Genomic DNA, 21,289 nt, shown 5'->3' with positions numbered 1-21,289 from the left:
GCTTGATTTTCAACAATTGCTCTCGCAGAGGATCAGAGTGGACTCCAAAAACAATTTGGTCTCTGATCATGGAGTCAGTGATATCACCGAAGTTGCAGGATTGTGCTCGCAGTCTAAGGTTAGTTAGATAGGAGTTGAAGGATTCGTCTTTACCTTGCATCCTCTGCTTGAAGATTTTGTTGGTGTCCACCTCGCAGTGGCTGTCGAATTTGTCCAGGATGGTTTGGTACTTGGTTTGTCCTGCCCTTCGGAAAAGTGAAAGGAGTTGAAGATCTCTATCGCATGGTCACCCACAGTGGTGAGTAGAAGAGTTATCTTCTGAGCATCGGTCGCGCCATTGAGGTCGGATGCTTCCAAGTATGGTTGAAATTTCTGCTTGAATGATCGCCAGTTGGCACTAAGATTGCCAGTGGTCCTGAGCTGATGAGGTGCTTGAATCTTGTCCATTGTGCCTGTATTCAGTAGCTGGTCACGTATCTTGCTAAATAGATTGAACAGTATCATGTTGTGTTATGCTGCTTCGTATAACACAGGCTGCTACTTGATGCAGTCTTGATGCACAGAAGGCCTCGAGTGTGCCCGTGGACACCGCATGCTCCCGTTCCAGGGACACCCGGCCGCGATCGAGGCCGCGGAAGATGGGCAGACAGTCAGGCTGGACGACCCCCTCGGTCGCCCGCTGCCTGGACCCATAAATGGCAAGTTTGGCCAGGCCCAGGGTTAGACTTTTTATATGGTCTTACTACTCTAATTTAACAAATAAAAAAATATTTTTGTTTACGTGTTTTGGCTTTTTTATTTTTTGGTTTTATGGTGGAAGGTTTTGTGAATTGATGACCTGTATGTTTATCTACACGTGCAGGATTAGGCCAGCATCCGCCACTGACACTGCATGGTGCTGGGTGTGACAACCAAGCAAAAGAACATAAAGGAACTGATAAAACAAAAGAGGCGAGTGCCCCAAAACGAGTGGAGCACAGCCCAAAAAGAACGAGAAAGGAAACAAAAACGTATCAAAAACCCGTCAAAATTGAAGTGAGAATCGGGGTGGATAAGGCAATCCAACCCCTGCGGTGCCCACCGAGCACGGAACGCCTCGAGTGTTCCCGTGGACACCGCATGCTCCCACTCCAGGGACACCCAGCCGCGAACGAGGCTGCGGAAGATGGGCAGACAGTCAGGCTGGACGACCCCCTCGGTCGCCCGCTGCCTGGACCCATAAATGGCAAGTTTGCCAGGCCCAGGAGCAGGTTGTTTGGGTTAGGTGGTGAGTTTTAAACCAGCTTTAAACAGAGTTTACTCAGGCTCTACTTGCAGCTGCAGCTTGTTAATCAGCTAATTGGATTAAGTCAGTTTTCAGAGGCTAGAGCGAGACAGTATAAAAGTGGACAAGCTTACAGCACTGACTTTGTTTGCACTCGAGTGCTGACTTTGGGCTGCATTAGTATGCTAAAGTTGGAATTCGGCGACTGACGGATATTAAAAGTTCATTTTTATCTAAAGTCTAGTCATTCTTTTATTTAGTAAATTAACTTAAAAGTTGTTGATGGGGTTGGAAGGTGAGTTTTAAACCAGCTTTAAACAGCATTCACTCAGGCTCTACTTGCAGCAGAGGGCAGTAGAGCGGAGCTGCTGATTGGCTGTTGCGGGGGAAATTTGCATACGTCCGTGTGCTCACCCTAATGTGAAGATGTACCCGAGCAAGAGACCATAGCTGTTCAAGTGAAGACAAGCATCCACCAGAGGGCAGTAGAGTGGAGCTGCTGATTGGCTGTTGCGGGGGACATTTGCATACGTCTGTGTGCTCACCCTAACTTGAAGGTGTACCTGAGCAAGAGACCCTAGCTGTTCAAGTGAAGACAAGCATCCAGCAGAGGGCAGTAGAGCGGAGCTGCTGACTGGCTGTTGCAGGGGAAATTTGCATACGTCCATGTGCTCACCCTAACTTAGAACATAGAACATAGAACAATACAGCGCAGTACAGGCCCTTCGGCCCACGATGTTGCACCGAAACAAAAGCCATCTAACCTACACTATGCCATTATCATCCATATGTTTATCCAATAAACTTTTAAATGCCCTCAATGTTGGCGAGTTCACTACTGTAGCAGGTAGGGCATTCCACAGCCTCACTACTCTTTGCGTAAAGAACCTACCTCTGACCTCTGTCCTATATCTATTACCCCTCAGTTTAAAGTTATGTCCCCTCGTGCCAGCCATATCCATCCGCGGGAGAAGGCTCTCACTGTCCACCCTATCCAACCCCCTGATCATTTTGTATGCCTCTATTAAGTCTCCTCTTAACCTTCTTCTCTCCAACGAAAACAACCTCAGGTCCATCAGCCTTTCCTCATAAGATTTTCCCTCCATACCAGGCAACATCCTGGTAAATCTCCTCTGCACCCGCTCCAAAGCCTCCACGTCCTTCCTATAATGTGGTGACCAGAACTGTACGCAATACTCCAAATGCGGCCGTACCAGAGTTCTGTACAGCTGCAACATGACCTCCCGACTCCGGAACTCAATCCCTCTACCAATAAAGGCCAACACTCCATAGGCCTTCTTCACAACCCTATCAACCTGGGTGGCAACTTTCAGGGATCTATGTACATGGACACCTAGATCCCTCTGCTCATCCACACTTTCAAGAACTTTACCATTAGCCAAATATTCTGCATTCCTGTTATTCCTTCCAAAGTGAATCACCTCACACTTCTCTATATTAAACTCCATTTGCCACCTCCCAGCCCAGCTCTGCAGCTTATCTATATCCCTCTGTAACCTGCTACATCCTTCCACACTATCGACAACACCACCGACTTTAGTATCGTCTGCAAATTTACTCACCCACCCTTCTGCGCCTTCCTCTAGGTCATTGATAAAAATGACAAACAGCAACGGCCCCAGAACAGATCGTTGTGGTACTCCACTTGTGACTGTACTCCATTCTGAACATTTCCCATCAACCACCACCCTCTGTCTTCTTTCAGCTAGCCAATTTCTGATCCACATCTCTAAATCACCCTCAATCCCCAGCCTCCGTATTTTTTGCAATAGCCTACCGTGGGGAACCTTATCAAATGCTTTGCTGAAATCCATATACACCACATCTACCCTCGTCTACCTGTTCAGTCACCTTCTCAAAGAACTCTAAGGTTTGCGAGGCATGACCTACCCTTCACAAAGCCATGCTGACTATCCCTGATCATATTATTCCTATCTAGATGATTATAAATCTTGTCTCTTATAATCCCCTCCAAGACTTTACCCACTACAGACGGGAGGCTCACCGGTCTATAGTTGCCGAGGTTGTCTCTGCTCCCCTTTTTGAACAAAGGGGCCACATTTGCTGTCCTCCAGTCCTCTGGCACTATTCCTGTAGCCAATGATGACATAAAAATCAAAGCCAAAGGTCCAGCAATCTCTTCCTTGGCCTCCCAGAGAATCCTAGGATAAATCCCATCAGGTCCCGGGGACTTGAAGGTGGTTTGTGGAGGAGCTGTTGTCAAGTGACACTTAAACCCGAAACACTTCTTCAGTGTTTCCCTCCCTACCTCCTCTTCTCACCAAAGAAAAACAACCGCTGTAAAGATCAAGAGGAAGGCTCGAGGGCAGGTAGAAATAGAAAGAAGTTGAACCGTGATGTCACAGCCTGCAGGTAAGGGATTGGCTGGTGACTGGCAAGTAGTTTTTCTTTTATTTTCCCTCAGGTGTTATTGTGCGGAGCGCAGAGGTTGCTGAGTGATAGCTTGCTGAGAAGGGGAGTGAATAACAGGTAAGCTCTTTCTTTCTTTTTTTAATCTAGAGGGGATGGCAGGGAAGGTAGTGCAATGTTCCTCCTGTAGAATGTTTGAGGTGAGGCACACTGTCAGTGTCCCTGCTGATTTCATCTGTGGGAAGTGCACCCATCTCCAGCTCCTCAGAAACCGCGTTAGGGAACTGGAGCTGGAGCTGGATGAACTTCGGATCATTCGGGAGGCAGAGGTGGTCATAGATAGAAGCTGCAGGGATGTAGATACTCCGAAGAATAAAGATAGATGGGTGACGGTGAGAGGGGCTGGGAGGAAGCAGTCAGTACAGGGATCCCCTGTGGCCGTTCCTCTTAGTAACAAGTATACCGCTTTGGATACTGTTGGGGGGGGGGGGACACTTACCAGGGGTAAGCCATGGGGTACAGGTCTCTGGCACAGAGTCTGTCCCTGTTGCTCAGGAGGGAATGGGGGAGAGGATTAGAGCATTAGTCATTGGAGAATCCATAGTTAGGGGGATAGATAGGAGATTCTGTGCGAACGAGAGAGACTCGCGGTTGGTGTGTTGCCTCCCAGGTGCCAGGGTGCATGATGTCTCGGATAGTGTTTTGGGGATCCTTAAGGGGGAGGGGGAGCAGCCCCAAGTCGTGCTCCACATAGGTACCAACGACATAGGTAGGAAAAGCAATAGGGATGTAAGGCAGGAATTCAGGGAGCTAGGGTGGAAACTTAGATCTAGGTCAGAGTTATTATCTCTGGGTTGTTACCCGTGCCACGTGATAGCAAGACGAGGAATAGGGAGAGAGAGGAGTTGAACACGTGGCTACAGGGATGGTGCAGGAGGGAAAAAAACTGATGAAAAATACTCATTTAGCACCTCTCCTATCTCCTCGGACTCCAAGCACAACTTCCCACTACTGTCCTTGACTGGCCCTACTCTTACCCTAGTCATTTGTTTATTCCTGACATATCTATAGAAAGCTTGTGGGTTATCCTTGATCCTACCTGCCAAAGACTTCTCATGTCCCCTCCTGGCTCTTCTTAGCTCTCTCTTTAGGTCCTTCAACAGCTAACTTGTAACTCTCGAGTGCCCTAACTGAACCTTCATGTCTCATCTTTACATAGTGAGCCTGACAAGTGTTTCGACTGCTTTAGTAAACCACGGTTCCCTTGCTCGACCACTTCCTCCCTGCCTGACAGGTACATACTTATCAAGGACATGCAGTAGCTGTTCCTTGAACAAGCTCCACATTTCCCTTGTGCCCATCCCCTGCAGTTTTCCTCTCCATCCGATGCGTCCTAAGTCATGCCTCATCGCATCATAATTGCCTTTCCCCCAGATACAACTCTTGCCCTGCGGTATATACCTATCCTTTTCCATCACTAAAGTAAACATAATCGAATTGTGGTCACTATCACCAAAGTGCTTACCTACCTCCAAACCTGTAACACCTGTCCTGGTTCATTACCCAGTACCAAATCCAATATGGCCTCGCCTCTCGTTGGCCTATCTACATACTGTGTCAGGAAACCCTCCTGCACACATTGGACAAAAATGGACCCATCTAAAGCACTCGAACTGTAGCGTTTCCAGTCAATATTTGGAAAGTTAAAGTCCCCCATAACAACTACCCTGTTGCTTTCGCTCCTATCCAGAATCATCTTTGCAATCCTTTCCTCTACATCTCTGGAACTTTTCAGAGGCCTATAGAAAACCGCTAACAGGGTGACCACTCCTTTCCTGTTTCTAACCTCAGCCCATACTACCTCAGTAGACGAGTCCTCATCAAACGTCCTTTCTGCCACCGTAATACTGTCCTGCTCTATCCATGTCTCCGAAATGACCACAACATCGAAGTCTCAGATACCTACCTATGCCGCAAGTTCACCCACCTTATTCCGGAAGCTCCTGGCATTGAAGAAGACACACTTTAAACCACCTTCCTGCCTGCCGGTACACACCTGCAACTTTGAAACCTGCAACTCATGACCTCACTACTCTCAACCTCCTGTATACTGGAGCTACAATTCAGGTTCCCAAGCCCCTGCTGAACGAGTTTAAACCCTCCCGAAGAGCATTAGCAAATTCCCCCCCCCCCAGGATATTGGTACCCCTCTGGTCCAGGTGTAGACCATCCCGTTTATAGAGGTCCCGCCGACCCCAGAATGAGCCCCAATTGTCCAGAAATCTGAAACCCTTTTTCACAGGAAAAAGACAAATGTTGTCGAGGAGAATACGGAGATTCAGGCTACTAGACTAGAAGGGCTTGAAGTTCATAAGGAGGTGGTGTTAGCAATTCTGGAAAGTGTGAAAATAGATAAGTCCCCTGGGCCGGATGAGATTTATCCTAGGATTCTCTGGGAAGCTAGGGAGCAGATTGCTGAGCCTTTGGCTTTGATCTTTAAGTCATCTTGGTCTACAGGAATAGCGCCAGAAGACTGGAGGATAGCAAATGTTGTTCCCTTGTTCAAGAAGGGGAGTAGAGACAACCCAGGTAACCTTACTTCTGTTGTGGGCAAAGTCTTGGAAAGATTTATAAGAGATAGGATGTATAATCATCTGGAAAGGAATAATTTGATTAGAGATAGTCAACACGGTTTTGTGAAGGGTAGGTCGTGCCTCACAAACCTTATTGAGTTATTTGAGAAGGTGACCAAACAGGTGGATGAGGGTAAAGCAGTTGATGTGGTGTATATGTATTTCAGTAAAGCATTTGATAAGGTTTCCCACGGTAGGCTACTGCAGAAAATACGGAGGCATGGGATTCAGGGTGATTTAGCAGTTTGGATCAGAAATTGGCTAGCTGGAAGAAGACAAAGGGTGGTGGTTGATGGGAAATGTTCAGACTGGAGTCCAGTTACTAGTGGTGTACCACAAGGATCTGTTTTGGGGCCTCTGCTGTTTGTCATTTTTATAAATGACCTGGAGGAGGGCGTAGAAGGATGGGTGAGTAAATTTGCAGATGACACTAAAGTCAGTGGAGTTGTGGACAGTGCGGAAGGATGTTACAAGTTACAGAGGGACATAGATAAGCTGCAGCGCTGGGCTGAGAGGTGGCAAATGGAGTTTAATGCAGAAAAGTGTGAGGTGATTCATTTTGGAAGGAATAACAGGAAGACAGAGTACTGGGCTAATGGTAAGATTCTTGGCAGTGTGGATGAGCAGAGAGATCTCGGTGTCCATGTACATAGATCCCTGAAAGTTGCCACTCAGGTTGAGAGCGTTGTTAAGAAGGCGTACGGTGTGTTAGCTTTTATTGGTAGAGGGATTGAGTTTCGGAGCCATGAGGTCATGTTGCAGCTGTACAAAACTCTGGTGCGGCTGCATTTGGAGTATTGCGTGCAATTCTGGTCGCCGCATTATAGGAAGGATGTGGAAGCATTGGAAAGGGTGCAGAGGAGATTTACCAGAATGTTGCCTGGTATGGAGGGAAGATCTTATGAGGAAAGGCTGAGGGACTTGAGGCTGTTTTCGTTAGAGAGAAGAAGGTTAAGAGGTGACTTCATTGAGGCATACAAGATGATCAGAGGATTGGATAGGGTGGACAGTGAGAGCCTTTTTCCTCGGATGGTGATGTCTAGCATGAGGGGACATACCTTTAAATTGAGGGGCGATAGATATAAGACAGATGTCAGAGGTAGGTTCTTTACTCAGAGAGTAGTAAGGGCGTGGAATGCCCTGCCTGCAACAGCAGTGGACTCACCAACACTAAGGGCATTTAAATGGTCATTGGATAGACATATGGACGATAAGGGAATAGTGTAGATGGGCTTTAGAGTGGTTTCACAGGTCGGCGCAACATCGAGGGCAGAAGGGGCTGTACTGCGCTATAATGTTCTATGTTCTATGCAGCTGAAGCTTGTTAATTAGTTAATTGGATTAAGCCAGTATTCAGAGGCTAGCGTTAGACAGGATAAAAGTGGACAATCTTACAGTGCTGACTTTGGTTGCACTGGAGTGCTGGCTTTGGGCTGCATTAGTGTGCTAAAGTGGCAGTTCAGTGACTGAGGGATATTAAGGGTTCATTTTTATCTAAAGTCTAGTCTTTCTTCTATTTAGTAAATCAATTTAAAAGTTGCTGATGGGGTTGGAAGGTGAGTTTTAACCCAGCATTAAACAGCGTTTACTCAGGCTCTACTTGCAGCTGAAGCTTGTTAATTAGTTAATTGGATTAAGCCAGTTTTCAGACGCTAGAGAAAGACAGTATAAAAGTGGACAATCGTATGTGCTGACTGTTTGCACTGGAATGCTGACATTGAGCTGTATTAGAGCGCTAAGTGGGAGTTCGGTGACTGAGGGAGTTTGGTGAGGAGGGAGCAAGGTACTCCTTTCATTTCCTATATTTCCTCAAAGAGCGTGAAGGGAGCCGGGTGTTTACAGAGAGTGCAGCTGACTCGGAGCAGAGTCGGAGGGCGGAGTTCCAGCTGGTTCACAGAGCAGCTACATTCTGTAAGGTAAGAGTTGTTGTTTTTTGGTGGGGGGGGGGGGGGGGCAGCAAGCTACATTTGTATCATTCAGCAGAATCACCAATTTTAGAGGGTTCATTTGAGAGAGTGGCAACAGTATATATTTTAAGGGATAACGGGTGTTTAATCTTTAATTTTTATTTTCCTTTTAAACCTCTTTGGGAATTCAGATCAGAGGGGATGGAAGCTAGGGCAGTTGCATGCTCCTCCTGTAGGACGTGGGAGGTAAGGGACACCATTACTGTCCCCACTGACTACACCTGCGGGAAGTGCACCCAACTCCGGCTCCTCGGAGACCGCATTAGAGAGCTGGAGCTGGATGAACTTCGGATCATCCAGAAGGCAGAGGGGGTGATAGAGAAGAGTTACAGGGAGGTAGCCACACCAAAGGTTCAGGACAAGAGTAGCTGGGTTACAGTCAGGGGAAGGAAGGGGAACAGACAGAGTGCAGGGATGCCCCGTGGCCATTCCCCTTCCAAACAAGTATACCATTTTGGATGCTGTTGGGTGGGGGGAACCTACCAGCAAAAGGCCCTAGCGGCCAGATCTCTGGCACGGAGCCTGGCTCTGTGGCTCAGAAGGGAAGGGGGGATAATAGAAAAGCAATAGTGTTAGGCGACTCAATGGTTCGGGGAATGGATAGGAGATTCTGTGGTCGCGAACGAGACTCCCGGAAGGTATGTTGGTTCCCGGGTGCCAGGGCCAGGGATGTCTTGGATCGAGTTTACAGGATTCTTGAGGGGGAGGTGGAGCAACCAGAAGTCATCGTGCACATAGGCACGAACGACATAGCTAAGAAAAGGGATGAGGAGCTAAAAAGCGATTTTAGGGAGTTAGGTTGGAAGCTAAAGAGCAGGACGAGCAGAGTAGTGATCTCAGGATTGCTACCGGGGCCACGTGCAAGTGAGGCAAGGAACAGAGAGTGAGTGCAGCTGAGCACGTGGCTACAGGGCTGGTGCAGGAGGGAAGGCTTCAGATATGTAGATCATTGGGATACCTTCTGGGGAAGGTGGGACCTGTACATGAAGGCAGATTGCACCTAAACTGGAGGGGCATCAATATCCTGGGTGGGAAGTTTGCTAGAGTTCTTCGGGAGGGGTTAAACTAGTTTGGCAGGGGGATGGGAACCAGAGCTATGGATGAGAGAATAGGGTAGCTGTTGAACAGGCTGAAATAGTATGCAGCAAGTCTGTGGGGAAGGATAGATAGTTGATGGGGCAAAGTTGCACTCAGTGGAATGGGTTAAAGTGTGTCTGTTTCAATGCAAGGAGTGTCAGGAATAAGCGAGATGAACTTAGAGCATGGATCAGTATTTGGAACTACGATATTGTGGCCATTACGGAGACATGGATTTCACAGGGGCAGGAATGGTTGTTAGATGTTCCGGGGTTTAGCTATTTTAAGAAGTATAGGGAGGGGGGTAAAAGAGGAGGGGGAGTGGCATTGTTAATTAGGGAGTGCACCTCAGCTGCAGAAAAGGAGGTAGTTGAGGAGGGTTTGTCTACTGAGTCAGTATGGGTGAAAGTCAGAACCAAGAAAGGAGCAGTCACTTTATTGGGAGTTTTCTATAGACCCCCCCAATAGCAGCAGAGAGATGGAAATAGAGGAACAGATTGGATGTCAAATCTTGGAAAGGTGCAGAACTAACAGAGTTGGGTGACTTCAACTTCACTAATAGTGACTGGAACCTCCTTAGTGCAAATAGTTTGGATGGAGCAGATGTTGTCAGGTGTGTACAGAAAGGATTCCTGACTCAATATGTAGATAGGCCGACTCGGGGGGAGGCCATTATGGACTTGGTGCTCGGCAACGAACCAGGCCAGATGTCAGATGCCTCGGTGGGAGAGCATTTTGGTGACAGTGACCACAACTCCTTGACCTTCACCATAGTCATGGAGAGGGATAGGAACACACAGTATAGGAAGGTATTTAATTGGGGGAGGAGATATTATGCTGTTAGACAGGAGCTGAGGAGCATAAATTGGGAACAGTTGTTCTTGGGGAAATGCACAACAGTAATGTGGGGATTGTTTAAGGATCACTTGCTGCGAGTGCTGGATAGTTTTGTCCCACTGAGACAAGGAAGGAATGGTAAGGTGAATGAGGCTTGGTTGACAAGAGGGGCTTCTACTCGAGAGGATGGAGGAGGCTGACGCAAGGTTGAGGAAGCAAGGATCTGGCTCAGCTCTAGAGGGTTACAAGGTAGCCAGGAAGGAACTCAAAAATGGACTTAGGAGAGCTAGAAGGGGGAATGAAAAATCCCTGGCGGGAAGGATTAGGGAAAACCCCAAGGTGTTCTACACTTACGTGAGAAATAAGAGGATGATCAGAGTGAGAGTAGGGCCGATCAGCGACAGTGGAAGGAACTTGTGCCTGGAGTCTGAGGAGGTAGGGGAGGCCCTAAATTAATATTTTGCTTCAGGATTCACTAAACAGAGGGGCCTTGTTGTTCATGAGAACAGTGTGAACCAGGTTAATATAGAGTCAGGTTGATAACAGGTTGATATTAAGGTTGATATTAAAGAGGAGGATGTGATGGAAATTTTGAAAAGCATCAGGATAGAAAAGTCCCCTGGGCCTGACGGGATATACCCAAGGTTACTACGGGAAGCGAGGGAGGGGATTGCTGCGCCATTGGTGATGATCTTTGCGTCCTCACTCTCCACTGGAGTAGAACTGGATGATTGGAGGGAGGCGAATGTTGTTCCCCTGTTCAAGAAAGGGAATAGGGAAATCCCTGGGAATTACAAACCCATCAGTCTTGCATCTGTGGTGAGCAAAATATTGGAAAGGATTCTGAGAGATAGGATTTATGGTTATTTAGAAAAACATAGTTTGATTAAAGATAGTCAGCATGGCTTTGTGAGGGGCAGGCCATGCCTCACAAACCTCATTGAATTCTTTGAGGATGTGACGAGACACATTGATGAAGGTCGGGCAGTGGATGTGGTGTACATGGATTTTAGTAAGGCATTTGAGAAGGTTCCCCATGGTAGGCTCATTCAGAAAGTTAGGGGGCATGGGATACAGGGAAATTTGGCTGTCTGGATATAGAATTGGCTGGCCGAAAGACAGCGAGTGATCGTGGATGGAAAGTATTCCGCCTGGAGGTCGGTGACCAGTGGTATCCCGCAAGGTTCTGTTCTGCTCTTTGTGGTTTTATAAATGACTTGGATGAGGAAGTGGAAGGGTGGGTTAGTAAGTTTGTCGATGACACAAAGGTTGGTGGAGTTGTAGATAGTGTTGAGGGCTGTTTCAGGTTACAACAGGACATTGACAGGATGCAGAGCTGGGCTGAGAAGTGGCAGGTGGAGTTCAACCTAGTTAAATATGAAGTGATTTATTTTGGAAGGTCGAATTTGAATGCTGAATACATGGTTAAAGGCAGGATTTTTGGAAGTGTGGAGGAACAGAGGGATCTTGGGACCCACGTACATAGGTCCCTCAAAGTTGCCACCCAGGTTGAGAGGGTTGTTAAGAAGGCGTATGGTATGTTGGCTTTCATTAACAGGGAGATTGAGTTTAAGAGCCGCGAGGTTTTGCTGAAGCTTTATAAAACCTTGGTTAGACCACACTTGGAAAATTGTGTCCAGTTCTGGTCGCCTCATTATCGGAAGGATGTGGATGCTTTGGAGAGGGTACAGAGGAGATTTACCAGGATGCTGCCTGGACTGGAGGGCATGTCTTATGAAGAAAGGTTGAGGGAGCTAGGGCGTTTCTCACTGGAACGAAGAAGGAAGAGAGGTGACTTGATAGAGGTGCACAAGGTGATGAGAGGCGTGGATAGAGTGGATAGCCAGAGACTTTTCCCCAGGGTGGAAATGGCCGTCACGAGGGGACATCATTTTAAGGTGATTGGAGGAATGTATAGGCGAAATGTCAGAGGTCGGTTCTTTACACAGAGTGGTGGGTGTGTGGAATGCTCTGCCAGCAGAGGTGGTGGAGTCAGTCACTAGGGACATTTAAGCGACTCTTGGACAGGCACATGGACAATAGTAAATTTAAGGGGTGTAGGTTAGGTTGATCTTAGATTAGGATAAATGGTCGGCACAACATTGTGGGCCAAAGGGCCTGTACTGTTCTCTGTTCTATTCACAATAGGTGAAGTCATACGGGGTCAGGGGTGAGCTGGCAAGATTAATACAGAACTGGAGAGGTCATAGAAGGAAGAGAGTAACAAGGGAAGGGTGCTTTTCTGATTGGAGGGCTGTGACTAGTGGTGTTCCGGAGGGGTCAGTGCTGGGACCTTTGCGGTTTATAGTATATATAATTGATTTGGAGGAAAATGTAACTGGTCTGATTAGTAAGTTTGCAGACGACACAAAGGTTGGTGGAATTGCGGATAGCGATGAGGCCTGTCAGAGGATATAGCAGGATTTAGATCGTTTGGAGACTTGGGCGGAGAGATGGCAGATGGAATTTAATCCAGACAAATGTGAGGTACTGCATTTTGCAAGGTCTAATGCAGGTAGGGAATATACAGTGAATGGTAGAACCCACGCAGACACGGGGAGGATGTGCAGTTTCCGCACAGACAGTGACCCAAGCCGAGAATCGAACCCAAGACCCTAGAGCTGGGAGGCAACAGTGATAATCACTGTACTGCCCATAATTGTGTTTAAACTTACAAACCTGGTGACTGTAATTATTGGGCAGCCAAGAGCCAAAGGCTTTGGGTATTTTTATAAGAACTATTGATTCATTCACTTGTGTTGTGACTCCAGGGCAGTGGGGCTGAAATTGACCATGCACAAGCCCTGGGTGTTGTAACATAGTCCTGTGAACCAATTCTTCCTTCCAACTCACCTTTGCTACTTCAAGTAAATCCAAGAGTTTACTTTCAGCTCCTCTTGCTTACTGTATTTGCACAGATTCTTCCTCATTCCCTCAGTTATTGCAACATATCGCATGTTTGTACTTTCTGGTTCTCGAGTCCTTCCATGTCTTGCCTCTTCTATCTCTATAACCTCCGCCACCTCTCCACTCCTCTGAAAATGGTGCACTCTCTCCATTCTGGTCCTTTGCCCGTCCCCAAATTCCTTTGCGTCACCATCGGCAGCTGTCTGGGTCCTACGTTCTGGAATTCCCTCCGTTCTGTTCCTTCAAGTCATTCCTCAAAACATATCAATTTGACCAAGCTTTCGCCATCTTCCTTAACATCTCATGAGGCTCGGTGTTAAATTTAGTCAGATAATGCTCGGAATGCATAGATTTTGGAACATTTTTACTCCAATGGTGCTATATAAATGGAAGTTATTGTTAAAACAGAAATGTGAAAGCTCCAAGTCAAATGACACAGTGCCGGATAGCAGCTTCCTCGTCTCATCTCAGCCAGCTGGCAGCCTGCCAGTAACTACTGAAACTAGGGAGATACCCCTCTTACCATCCAGCGTTACCTCATTCAGAACTCCACTCAGATCCACAAAAAACAAAGGATACAGAATTTTATTTAACTATCAGTTTTAAAGTTTCAGGAAAACAAATACGATGCATGACTGGGCACATCTAAACAAAGGAAGAGATCCAGCATACAATCCTGGTCATTCAAAAGAAACATTCGGAAGTTGGAAATTAATGGAGCAAAGTGCTGAAGACAAGGAAGGGAGCTATGCAAACCTCTTGGTTGGGGTGATGGAAGGTGTTTAAATTAAAAGAAAATGAGGCCAAAGAAAAAAAACAGGGTCACAACTGGGGCATAATTCTGGTGCGAGCAGCATTGAAATAAATTGAAGAGCCAGGGTTCAAGGCAGCACTCACTGTAAAAGGAGCAAGAGAGGGTTTACGGAGAGGCTGCAATCAGGGGGTGGACAGAAGGGTAACAAAACGGTGAAGAGGAGTGGATGGTATTGCAAAGGCAACAGAAGGGGTTGGGGTTAAAAAGGGCAGAAAGATCCTGAGAATATTGAAAGGCTTAGCAGACATTTTATCAGCCTTAAAAACTGCACCCAATGTAGAGTGTGAGCTGGGTTCACTAAGGGACCATCACAGATGGTGCGGTTCCATTCCCAGCCAGGCAGTCAAGAATGCGAAGAGCCAAGTGTTCAACTGTCAAGACAAGACAGTAAGGGATAGTGTACAGCCTTGGTGCGCGGCCCTGGACAGGGTGCGCGGCCCTGGACAGTCCTGAGAACTCAGACAACACTTTCTGATCAAGGAAGTGAGAATGAAGGATACAAATGTTAGCAGTTGCATTAAAAGCCAGCACCCCAACCCACTTTCAGGAAGGACCATTCAGGGACTGCAGAGGATTGTATACAAGCTTTGCACACTGATAAAAGGCCAGTCAGAAATGTGCCTATCTGACAGGTGAACATTTTGATCATTCAGGTACATAGCCAGAAACATGGCAAAGATTTACACTCATAATTTCACAAAATAAAGTATGTAATAGTCCAACAATATATATATATATTCCTCATATTCACTCATGAACAAAGAACAAAGAACAAAGAACAAAGAAATGTACAGCACAGGAACAGGCCCTTCGGCCCTCCAAGCCCGTGCCGACCATACTGCCCGACTAAACTACAATCTTCTACACTTCCTGGGTCCGTATCCTTCTATTCCCATCCTATTCATATATTTGTCAAGATGCCCCTTAAATGTCCCTATCGTCCCTGCCTCCACTACCTCCTCCGGTAGTGAGTTCCAGGCACCCACTACCCTCTGCGTAAAAAACTTGCCTCGTACATCTACTCTAAACTTTGCCCCTCTCACCTTAAACCTATGCCCCCTAGTAATTGACCCCTCTACCCTGGGGAAAAGCCTCTGACTATCCACTCTGTCTATGCCCCTCATAATTTTGTATACCTCTATCAGGTCGCCCCTCAACCTCCTTCGTTCCAGTGAGAACAAACCGAGTTTATTCAATCGCTCCTCATAGCTTATGCCCTCCATACCAGGCAACATTCTGGTAAATCTCTTCTGCACCCTCTCTAAAGCCTCCACATCCTTCTGGTAGTGTGGCGACCAGAATTGAACACTATACTCCAAGTGTGGCCTAACTAAGGTTCTATACAGCTGCAACCATGACTTGCCAATTCTTATACTCAATGCCCCGGCCAATGAAGGCAAGCATGCCGTATGCCTTCTTGACTACCTTCTCCACCTGTGTGGCCCCTTTCAGTGATCTGTGGACCTGTACTCCTAGATCTCTTTGACTTTCAATACTCTTGAGGGTTCTACCATTCACTGTATATTCCCTACCTGCATTAGCCCTTCCAAAATGCATTACCTCACATTTGTCCAGGTTAAACTCCATCTGCCATCTCTCCGCCCAAGTCTCCAGACAATCTAAATCCTGCTGTATCCTCAGACAGTCCTCATCGCTATCCGCAATTCCACCAACCTTTGTGTCGTCTGCAAACTTACTAATCAGACCTGTTACATTTTCCTCCAAATCATTTATATATACTACAAAGAGCAAAGGTCCCAGCACTGATCCCTGTGGAACACCACTGGTCACAGCCCTCCAATTAGAAAAGCATCCCTCCATTGCTACCCTCTGCCTTCTATGGCCTAGCCAGTTCTGTATCCAACTTGCCAGTTCACCCCTGATCCCGTGTGACTTCACCTTTTGTACTAGTCTACCACGAGGGACCTTGTCAAAGGCCTTACTGAAGTCCATATAGACAACATCTACTGCCCTACCTGCATCAATCATCTTAGTGACCTCCTCGAAAAACTCTATCAAGTTAGTGAGACACGACCTCCCCTTCACAAAACCGTGCTGCCTCTCACTAATACGTCCATTTGCTTCCAAATGGGAGTAGATCCTGTCTCGAAGAATTCTCTCCAGTAATTTCCCTACCACTGAAGTAAGGCTCACCGGCCTGTAGTTCCCGGGATTATCCCTGCCACCCTTCTTAAACAGAGGAACAACATTGGCTATTCTCCAGTCCTCCGGGACATCCCCTGAAGACAGCGAGGATCCAAAGATTTCTGTCAAGGCCTCAGCAATTTCCTCTCCAGCCTCCTTCAGTATTCTGGGGTAGATCCCATCCGGCCCTGGGGACTTATCTACCTTAATATTTTTTAAGACACCCAACACCTCGTCTTTTTGGATCACAATGTGACCCAGGCTATCTACACCCCCTTCTCCAGACTCAACATCTACCAATTCCTTCTCTTTGGTGAATACTGATGCAAAGTATTCATTTAGTACCTCGCCCATTTCCTCTGGCTCCACACATAGATTCCCTTGCCTATCCTTCAGTGGGCCAACCCTTTCCCTGGCTACCCTCTTGCTTTTTATGTAAGTGTAAAAAGCCTTGGGATTTTCCTTAACCCTATTTGCCAATGACTTTTCATGACCCCTTCTAGCCCTCCTGACTCCCTGCTTAAGTTCCTTCCTACTTTCCTTATATGCCACACAGGCTTCGTCTGTTCCCAGCCTTTTAGCCCTGACAAATGCCTCCTTTTTCTTTTTGACGAGGCCTACAATATCATTCGTCATCCAAGGTTCCCGAAAATTGCCGTATTTGTCTTTCTTCCTCACAGGAACATGCCTGTCCTGTATTCCTATCAACTGACACTTGAAAGCCTCCCACATGTCAGATGTTGATTTGCCCTCAAACATCCGCCCCCAATCTATGCTCTTCAGTTCCCGCCTAATATTGTTATAATTAGCCTTCCCCCAATTTAGCACATTCATCCTCGGACCACTCTTATCCTTGTCCACCAGTACTTTAAAACTTACTGAATTGTGGTCACTGTTACCAAAATGCTCCCCTACTGAAACATCTACATGAAGTTAGATGCTGTACTTCCAAAGCTAAGCCAAAGCCGCCTAATTTCTCTGCATACTCCCCACTGCCCCACCCCCACTCCCCCACTCCCCCCACCCTCCCCACTCCCCCCACTGCTCCCCACCCTCCCCGCTGCCCCCCACTGCTCCCCACCCTCCCCACTCTGCTCCCCACTCCCCACACTGCTCCCCACCCCCCCGCTGCCCCCCACCCTCCCCACTCCCCCCGCTGCCCCCCACTCCCCCCACTGCTCCCCACACTGCTCCCCACCCTCCCGCTGCCCCCCACTGCTCCCCACTCCCCACCCTCCCCCACTCCCCCCGCTGCTCCCCCACTCCCCCCGCTGCTCCCCACCCTCCCCACTGCCCCTACCCTCCCCTCCCCCCGCTTCTCCCCACTCCCCCCGCTCCCCCCACTGTTCCCCACCCCCCCGCTGCCCCCCACCCTCCCACTCCCCCCCACTTCCCCCCCACCCTCCCCCCCACTGCCCCCCACCCTCCCACTCCCCCCCACTTCCCCCCCACCCTCCCCCCCACTCCGCCCCCAACCCTCCCCACTCCCCCACTGCTCCCCACTCCCCACGCTGCCCCCCACTCCCCACGCTGCCCCCACTGCTCCCACCGTTCCCCATCCTCCCCACTCCCCCCGGCCGATCCCCACCCTCCCCACTGCCCCTCCCCCTGCCCCCACTCCCCCGCTGATCCCCACCCTCCCCCACTCCCCCTGCTGATCCCCACCCTCCCCCACTGCCCCTCCCCCTGCCCCCCTGCCCCCACTCCCCCCGCCCCCCTGCCCCCACCCCCCCTCCCCCACTGCCCCACTGCCCCTCCCTCTGCCCCCACTCCCCCCGCTGCTCCCACTCCCCCGCTGCTCCCCACTGCCCCCCACCCCCCCCCACCGTCCCCCCACTGCCCCCACCCTCCCCCACTGTTCCTCACCCCTCCCCCACTGCCCCCATCCCACCCACCCAACCCCACCCCTCCCACCCGCACCCCAACCCACCCGCACCCCAACCCTCCCACCCACCCGCCCCTCCCACCCTCCCCCGCTGCTCCCTACCTTCCCCTGCTGTCCCCCACCACCCCACCCGCTGCTCCCCACCCTTTCCTCCCACACTCCCTTGCTGCCCCCCACCCACACTCCCCTGCTGCCCCCCCACCCACCCTCTCGCTGCCCTCCATCCTCCCCGCCGCTCCCCCCCCATGATGCAAGATTAATAGAAATCAAATAAGCAATTGTTACTGAAGGCACGTGGTCACAACTTGTGGAAAAGTAAGAAAGGTTCTCAGAGTTTAGTGCCATAATTCAATTAGAATCATTTCTGCGTTAAATTCAGCCACAGCCGATGCTGCCATGACCCAAGACCTGTGAATATCAGCATTCAATTGTTTTTCAGAGAATAGCTAGAATCAGCAGAAACAGAATGTAAACCTCAGAGGAGCTGATATTTTATAGTCAATCATTGTCTCTATTAAGCACAGTTAAAGTTTCTGCAACCAGTGAGGCAGTGTTGACCACCCTGTCCTTCATCGGTCGGCTTCAAATGTACAACAAGCCAAGCTCAAATCCCGAGAGACGTACTGTCAGGGATTTGGGGGGGGGCCGCGGCGGCGGCGGCGGCAAGTGACAGAAAGAAAAGAACAGATGGAAAATTTTCAGACCCAGATCCAGGAACGGGTTAGCAATATTTGCTAATATTTCATGCCTTTCCCCTTCATTCAAGGTCTCCATACAATGCAGGGCACAACCAAGAGGAGAGCTGGACAGCTGCTCCCCAGGCTTTCCCAATGGCAAACGTGTTCAAACAGTACAAAGAGTCCCAAACAAGATTAACGGTGTCGTGCAAATTTTCTCCCTCCTCCATTCCATTTCCCATTTCCTCCCCATTAAGACCATTGTGTGGGTAATATCGAGGCTGCTTACGAAAACGCAGTCTCTGTTTGTGTTAACAGGGTGGCCATTTTATAATATCCACCGTCACTTATTCAATGATAGTGGCACAAAGAACTGGTTAGCTCGAGATGCCAGCATACTGGGCCTCTTGCACTGCTGTAACACTCTACGGTGCGATACACAGGGCAGGTCAGCATGGTCAGCGTTGTTGAACAGATCAATGCAATTTGGTCACAATCCTAAGCAAAAAGAAACAAAGTACAGAATCCGGAGCAATTCTCCTCTTCACCTCAGAGTGCCGACTCTGAATCAGTAGCATGGTGATTATTTCCCAGATTTCTTGCAGTATTCAGGATAGTTAGCACAAGCTTTCTGCATTTCCTTCAGAAAGGAAGGCACTCCACTCTGTGGAAAACATCATTGCGTTATTGACAAGAAATAAGTTTTCCAAAGTTTAAGTACTGTTACTGGGCAGGTGTGATATTACAGTTGTTTTTAGAAAAATGGTTCTGAAGGTCACATTTTCAAAAACATCCTCGTATAGGGTTCAAAGACTTGTGAGGCTTTCAATCATCTATTTCTCTTACCTCCTGAATGGGGGCTGGTTTAGCCCTGTTGGCTCAGCAGAGCGAGGCCAGCAGCGTGGGTTCAATCCCCGTACTGGCTGAGGTTATTCATGAAGGCTCCGCCTTCTCAACCTTGCCCCTTGCTGAGGTGTGGTGACACTCAGGTTAAACCACCACCAGTCAGCTCACCCCCTCAATGGGGAAAGCAGCCTCTGTTCCTCCGGGATGATGGCGACTTGACTTACCTGCTGAGGACAGCAGGATGCATTCCTCAACCATATACATTTCACATGAAGGGAGTGTTCCAAAATAGTAAACCCAAACTCATTGACTTGATGGCTTTTCCTCCAAACAGAAAGACACCAACTGATAAACCACTAAGGTGTAAACAAGCTTGACCCTTCTGATCACCACAAGAAGTAAAGAGACGTCAGCACCATTCTCGACTCCTCAGATACTGAAACAGTCTGTGTCCATATGCAGCAAGACCTGGACAACATCTTGCCTAACCTGCAAAAAGGCACTTAAAGGGCAGGAAAATGGTAAATCCACAGAGGAGCGTCTGGAAAAAAGCTTCAACCCAGGGAGAGACAAAGAAAGCAATCTAAAAAGAACTATTGGTCTGCTGTAAATTAACAAGGCAGCTAAAAGTACCACGCTACAGAACAGGAGTAAGGGTCGTTTTCCTCACTCTAAACCGCATTCCACCCATTTACTGTTAAAGCAACATCTGAATTGACAGTGGAACTTATCACAGCTCCAGAGAAAACTCTGCAACCTCACAATCGTCCCTTCATTCAACACAACATCCAAGTTGAAAACTTATCAGGCCGACACCAAATTGGTCGAACTTAATTTACATTTGTAAGTATCGTTTTTATCTTCATTTTTAGCTAATCTTTGTGTGCGCATTACTAACTTTATCCTTTTTTAGGTAACTTCCAGAACAAGTGAAATAAGCTAACCTTTGCACACACGTGTGCACACATGTATACCGCTATTCCACGTGAAGAATGGAGCAAAGTGTTGCATCAGCCATAATGCAGTCATCAGTCTAGATCCACTTCTACCCCACTGAATGGAATCTGGCTGTGCAATCGGACTAATACCTCCTTCCTCTACAAGCAGATGTTAAACACAGAATGGAAACGCTAAAGGAGGCGCAGAGATAGTTTGTGTGTGATTTATAAACAGGTTCATTTCAGGCAAAGGCTAGAGATTTTGAGGATCTCCCAGTCCGAGTGCTTATTTCACTCCTTCCTGAACTTTAAAAAAAAAAAAAAAATTCCAATTAAGGGGCAATTTAGCGAGGCCAATCCACCTACCGTGCACATCTTTGGGTTGTGGGGGTGAGACCCACAAAGAGATGGGAGAATGTGCAAACTCCACACGGACAGTGACCCAGGGCCGGGATCGAACCTGGAACCTCGGCGCCGTGAGGTAGCAGAACTAATCAGTGCGCCACCGTGCTGCTCCCCCTTCCTGATTAAACCTGCTAAACACAAATTGTTCCTCATAATTTCTTTCTTTTTTAATTCATTTATGGGAGGTGGGCTGGTTCGTTCAGCATTTATTGCCCATGAGAAGTTGGTGGTGAGCTGCCTTCTTGAACCGCTGCAGTTCATGTGGTGTAGGTACAACCAAATTGCACTTAGGGAGGGAGTTCCAGGATTTTGACCCAGCGGCAGTGAAGGAACGGCCGATATATTTCCAAGTCAGGGTGGTGAGTGACTTGGAGGGGAACCTCCAGGTGGTGGGGTTTCCAGGTATCTGCTGCTCTTTTCCTTCTAGATGGTAGTGGTCGTGGGTTTGGAAGGTGCTGTCGAAGGAACCTTGGTGATTTACTGCAGTGCATCTTGTAGATGGT

The 21,289-nt window shown here is 48.3% G+C and overlaps 1 protein-coding gene across 2 annotated transcripts in view; it reads right to left on the bottom strand.

Annotated features, from left to right (window-relative positions):
* The window catches only part of pctp (phosphatidylcholine transfer protein), a 94,492-nt gene that overhangs the window by 52,386 nt on the left and 20,817 nt on the right, over positions 1 to 21,289 (bottom strand). Inside the window, exon 6 of one of the 2 annotated variants that reach the window (XM_072483883.1) lies at positions 18,139 to 19,261. The exons of the other annotated variant lie outside the window; for it this stretch is intronic. Within the exon in view, the coding sequence (XP_072339984.1) occupies positions 19,181 to 19,261 (81 nt within the window). The 3' untranslated portion in view covers positions 18,139 to 19,180. Of the gene's footprint in view, positions 1 to 18,138; positions 19,262 to 21,289 lie in introns of those variants that run through there. 2 annotated transcript variants of the gene reach the window in all.

Source organism: Scyliorhinus torazame, chromosome 18, assembly GCF_047496885.1.
Source record: "Scyliorhinus torazame isolate Kashiwa2021f chromosome 18, sScyTor2.1, whole genome shotgun sequence".
Taxonomy (NCBI): Eukaryota; Metazoa; Chordata; class Chondrichthyes; order Carcharhiniformes; family Scyliorhinidae; genus Scyliorhinus; species Scyliorhinus torazame.
Note: the sequence above shows the minus strand (reverse complement) of the source record. Positions and strands in the feature narration are given on the sequence as shown.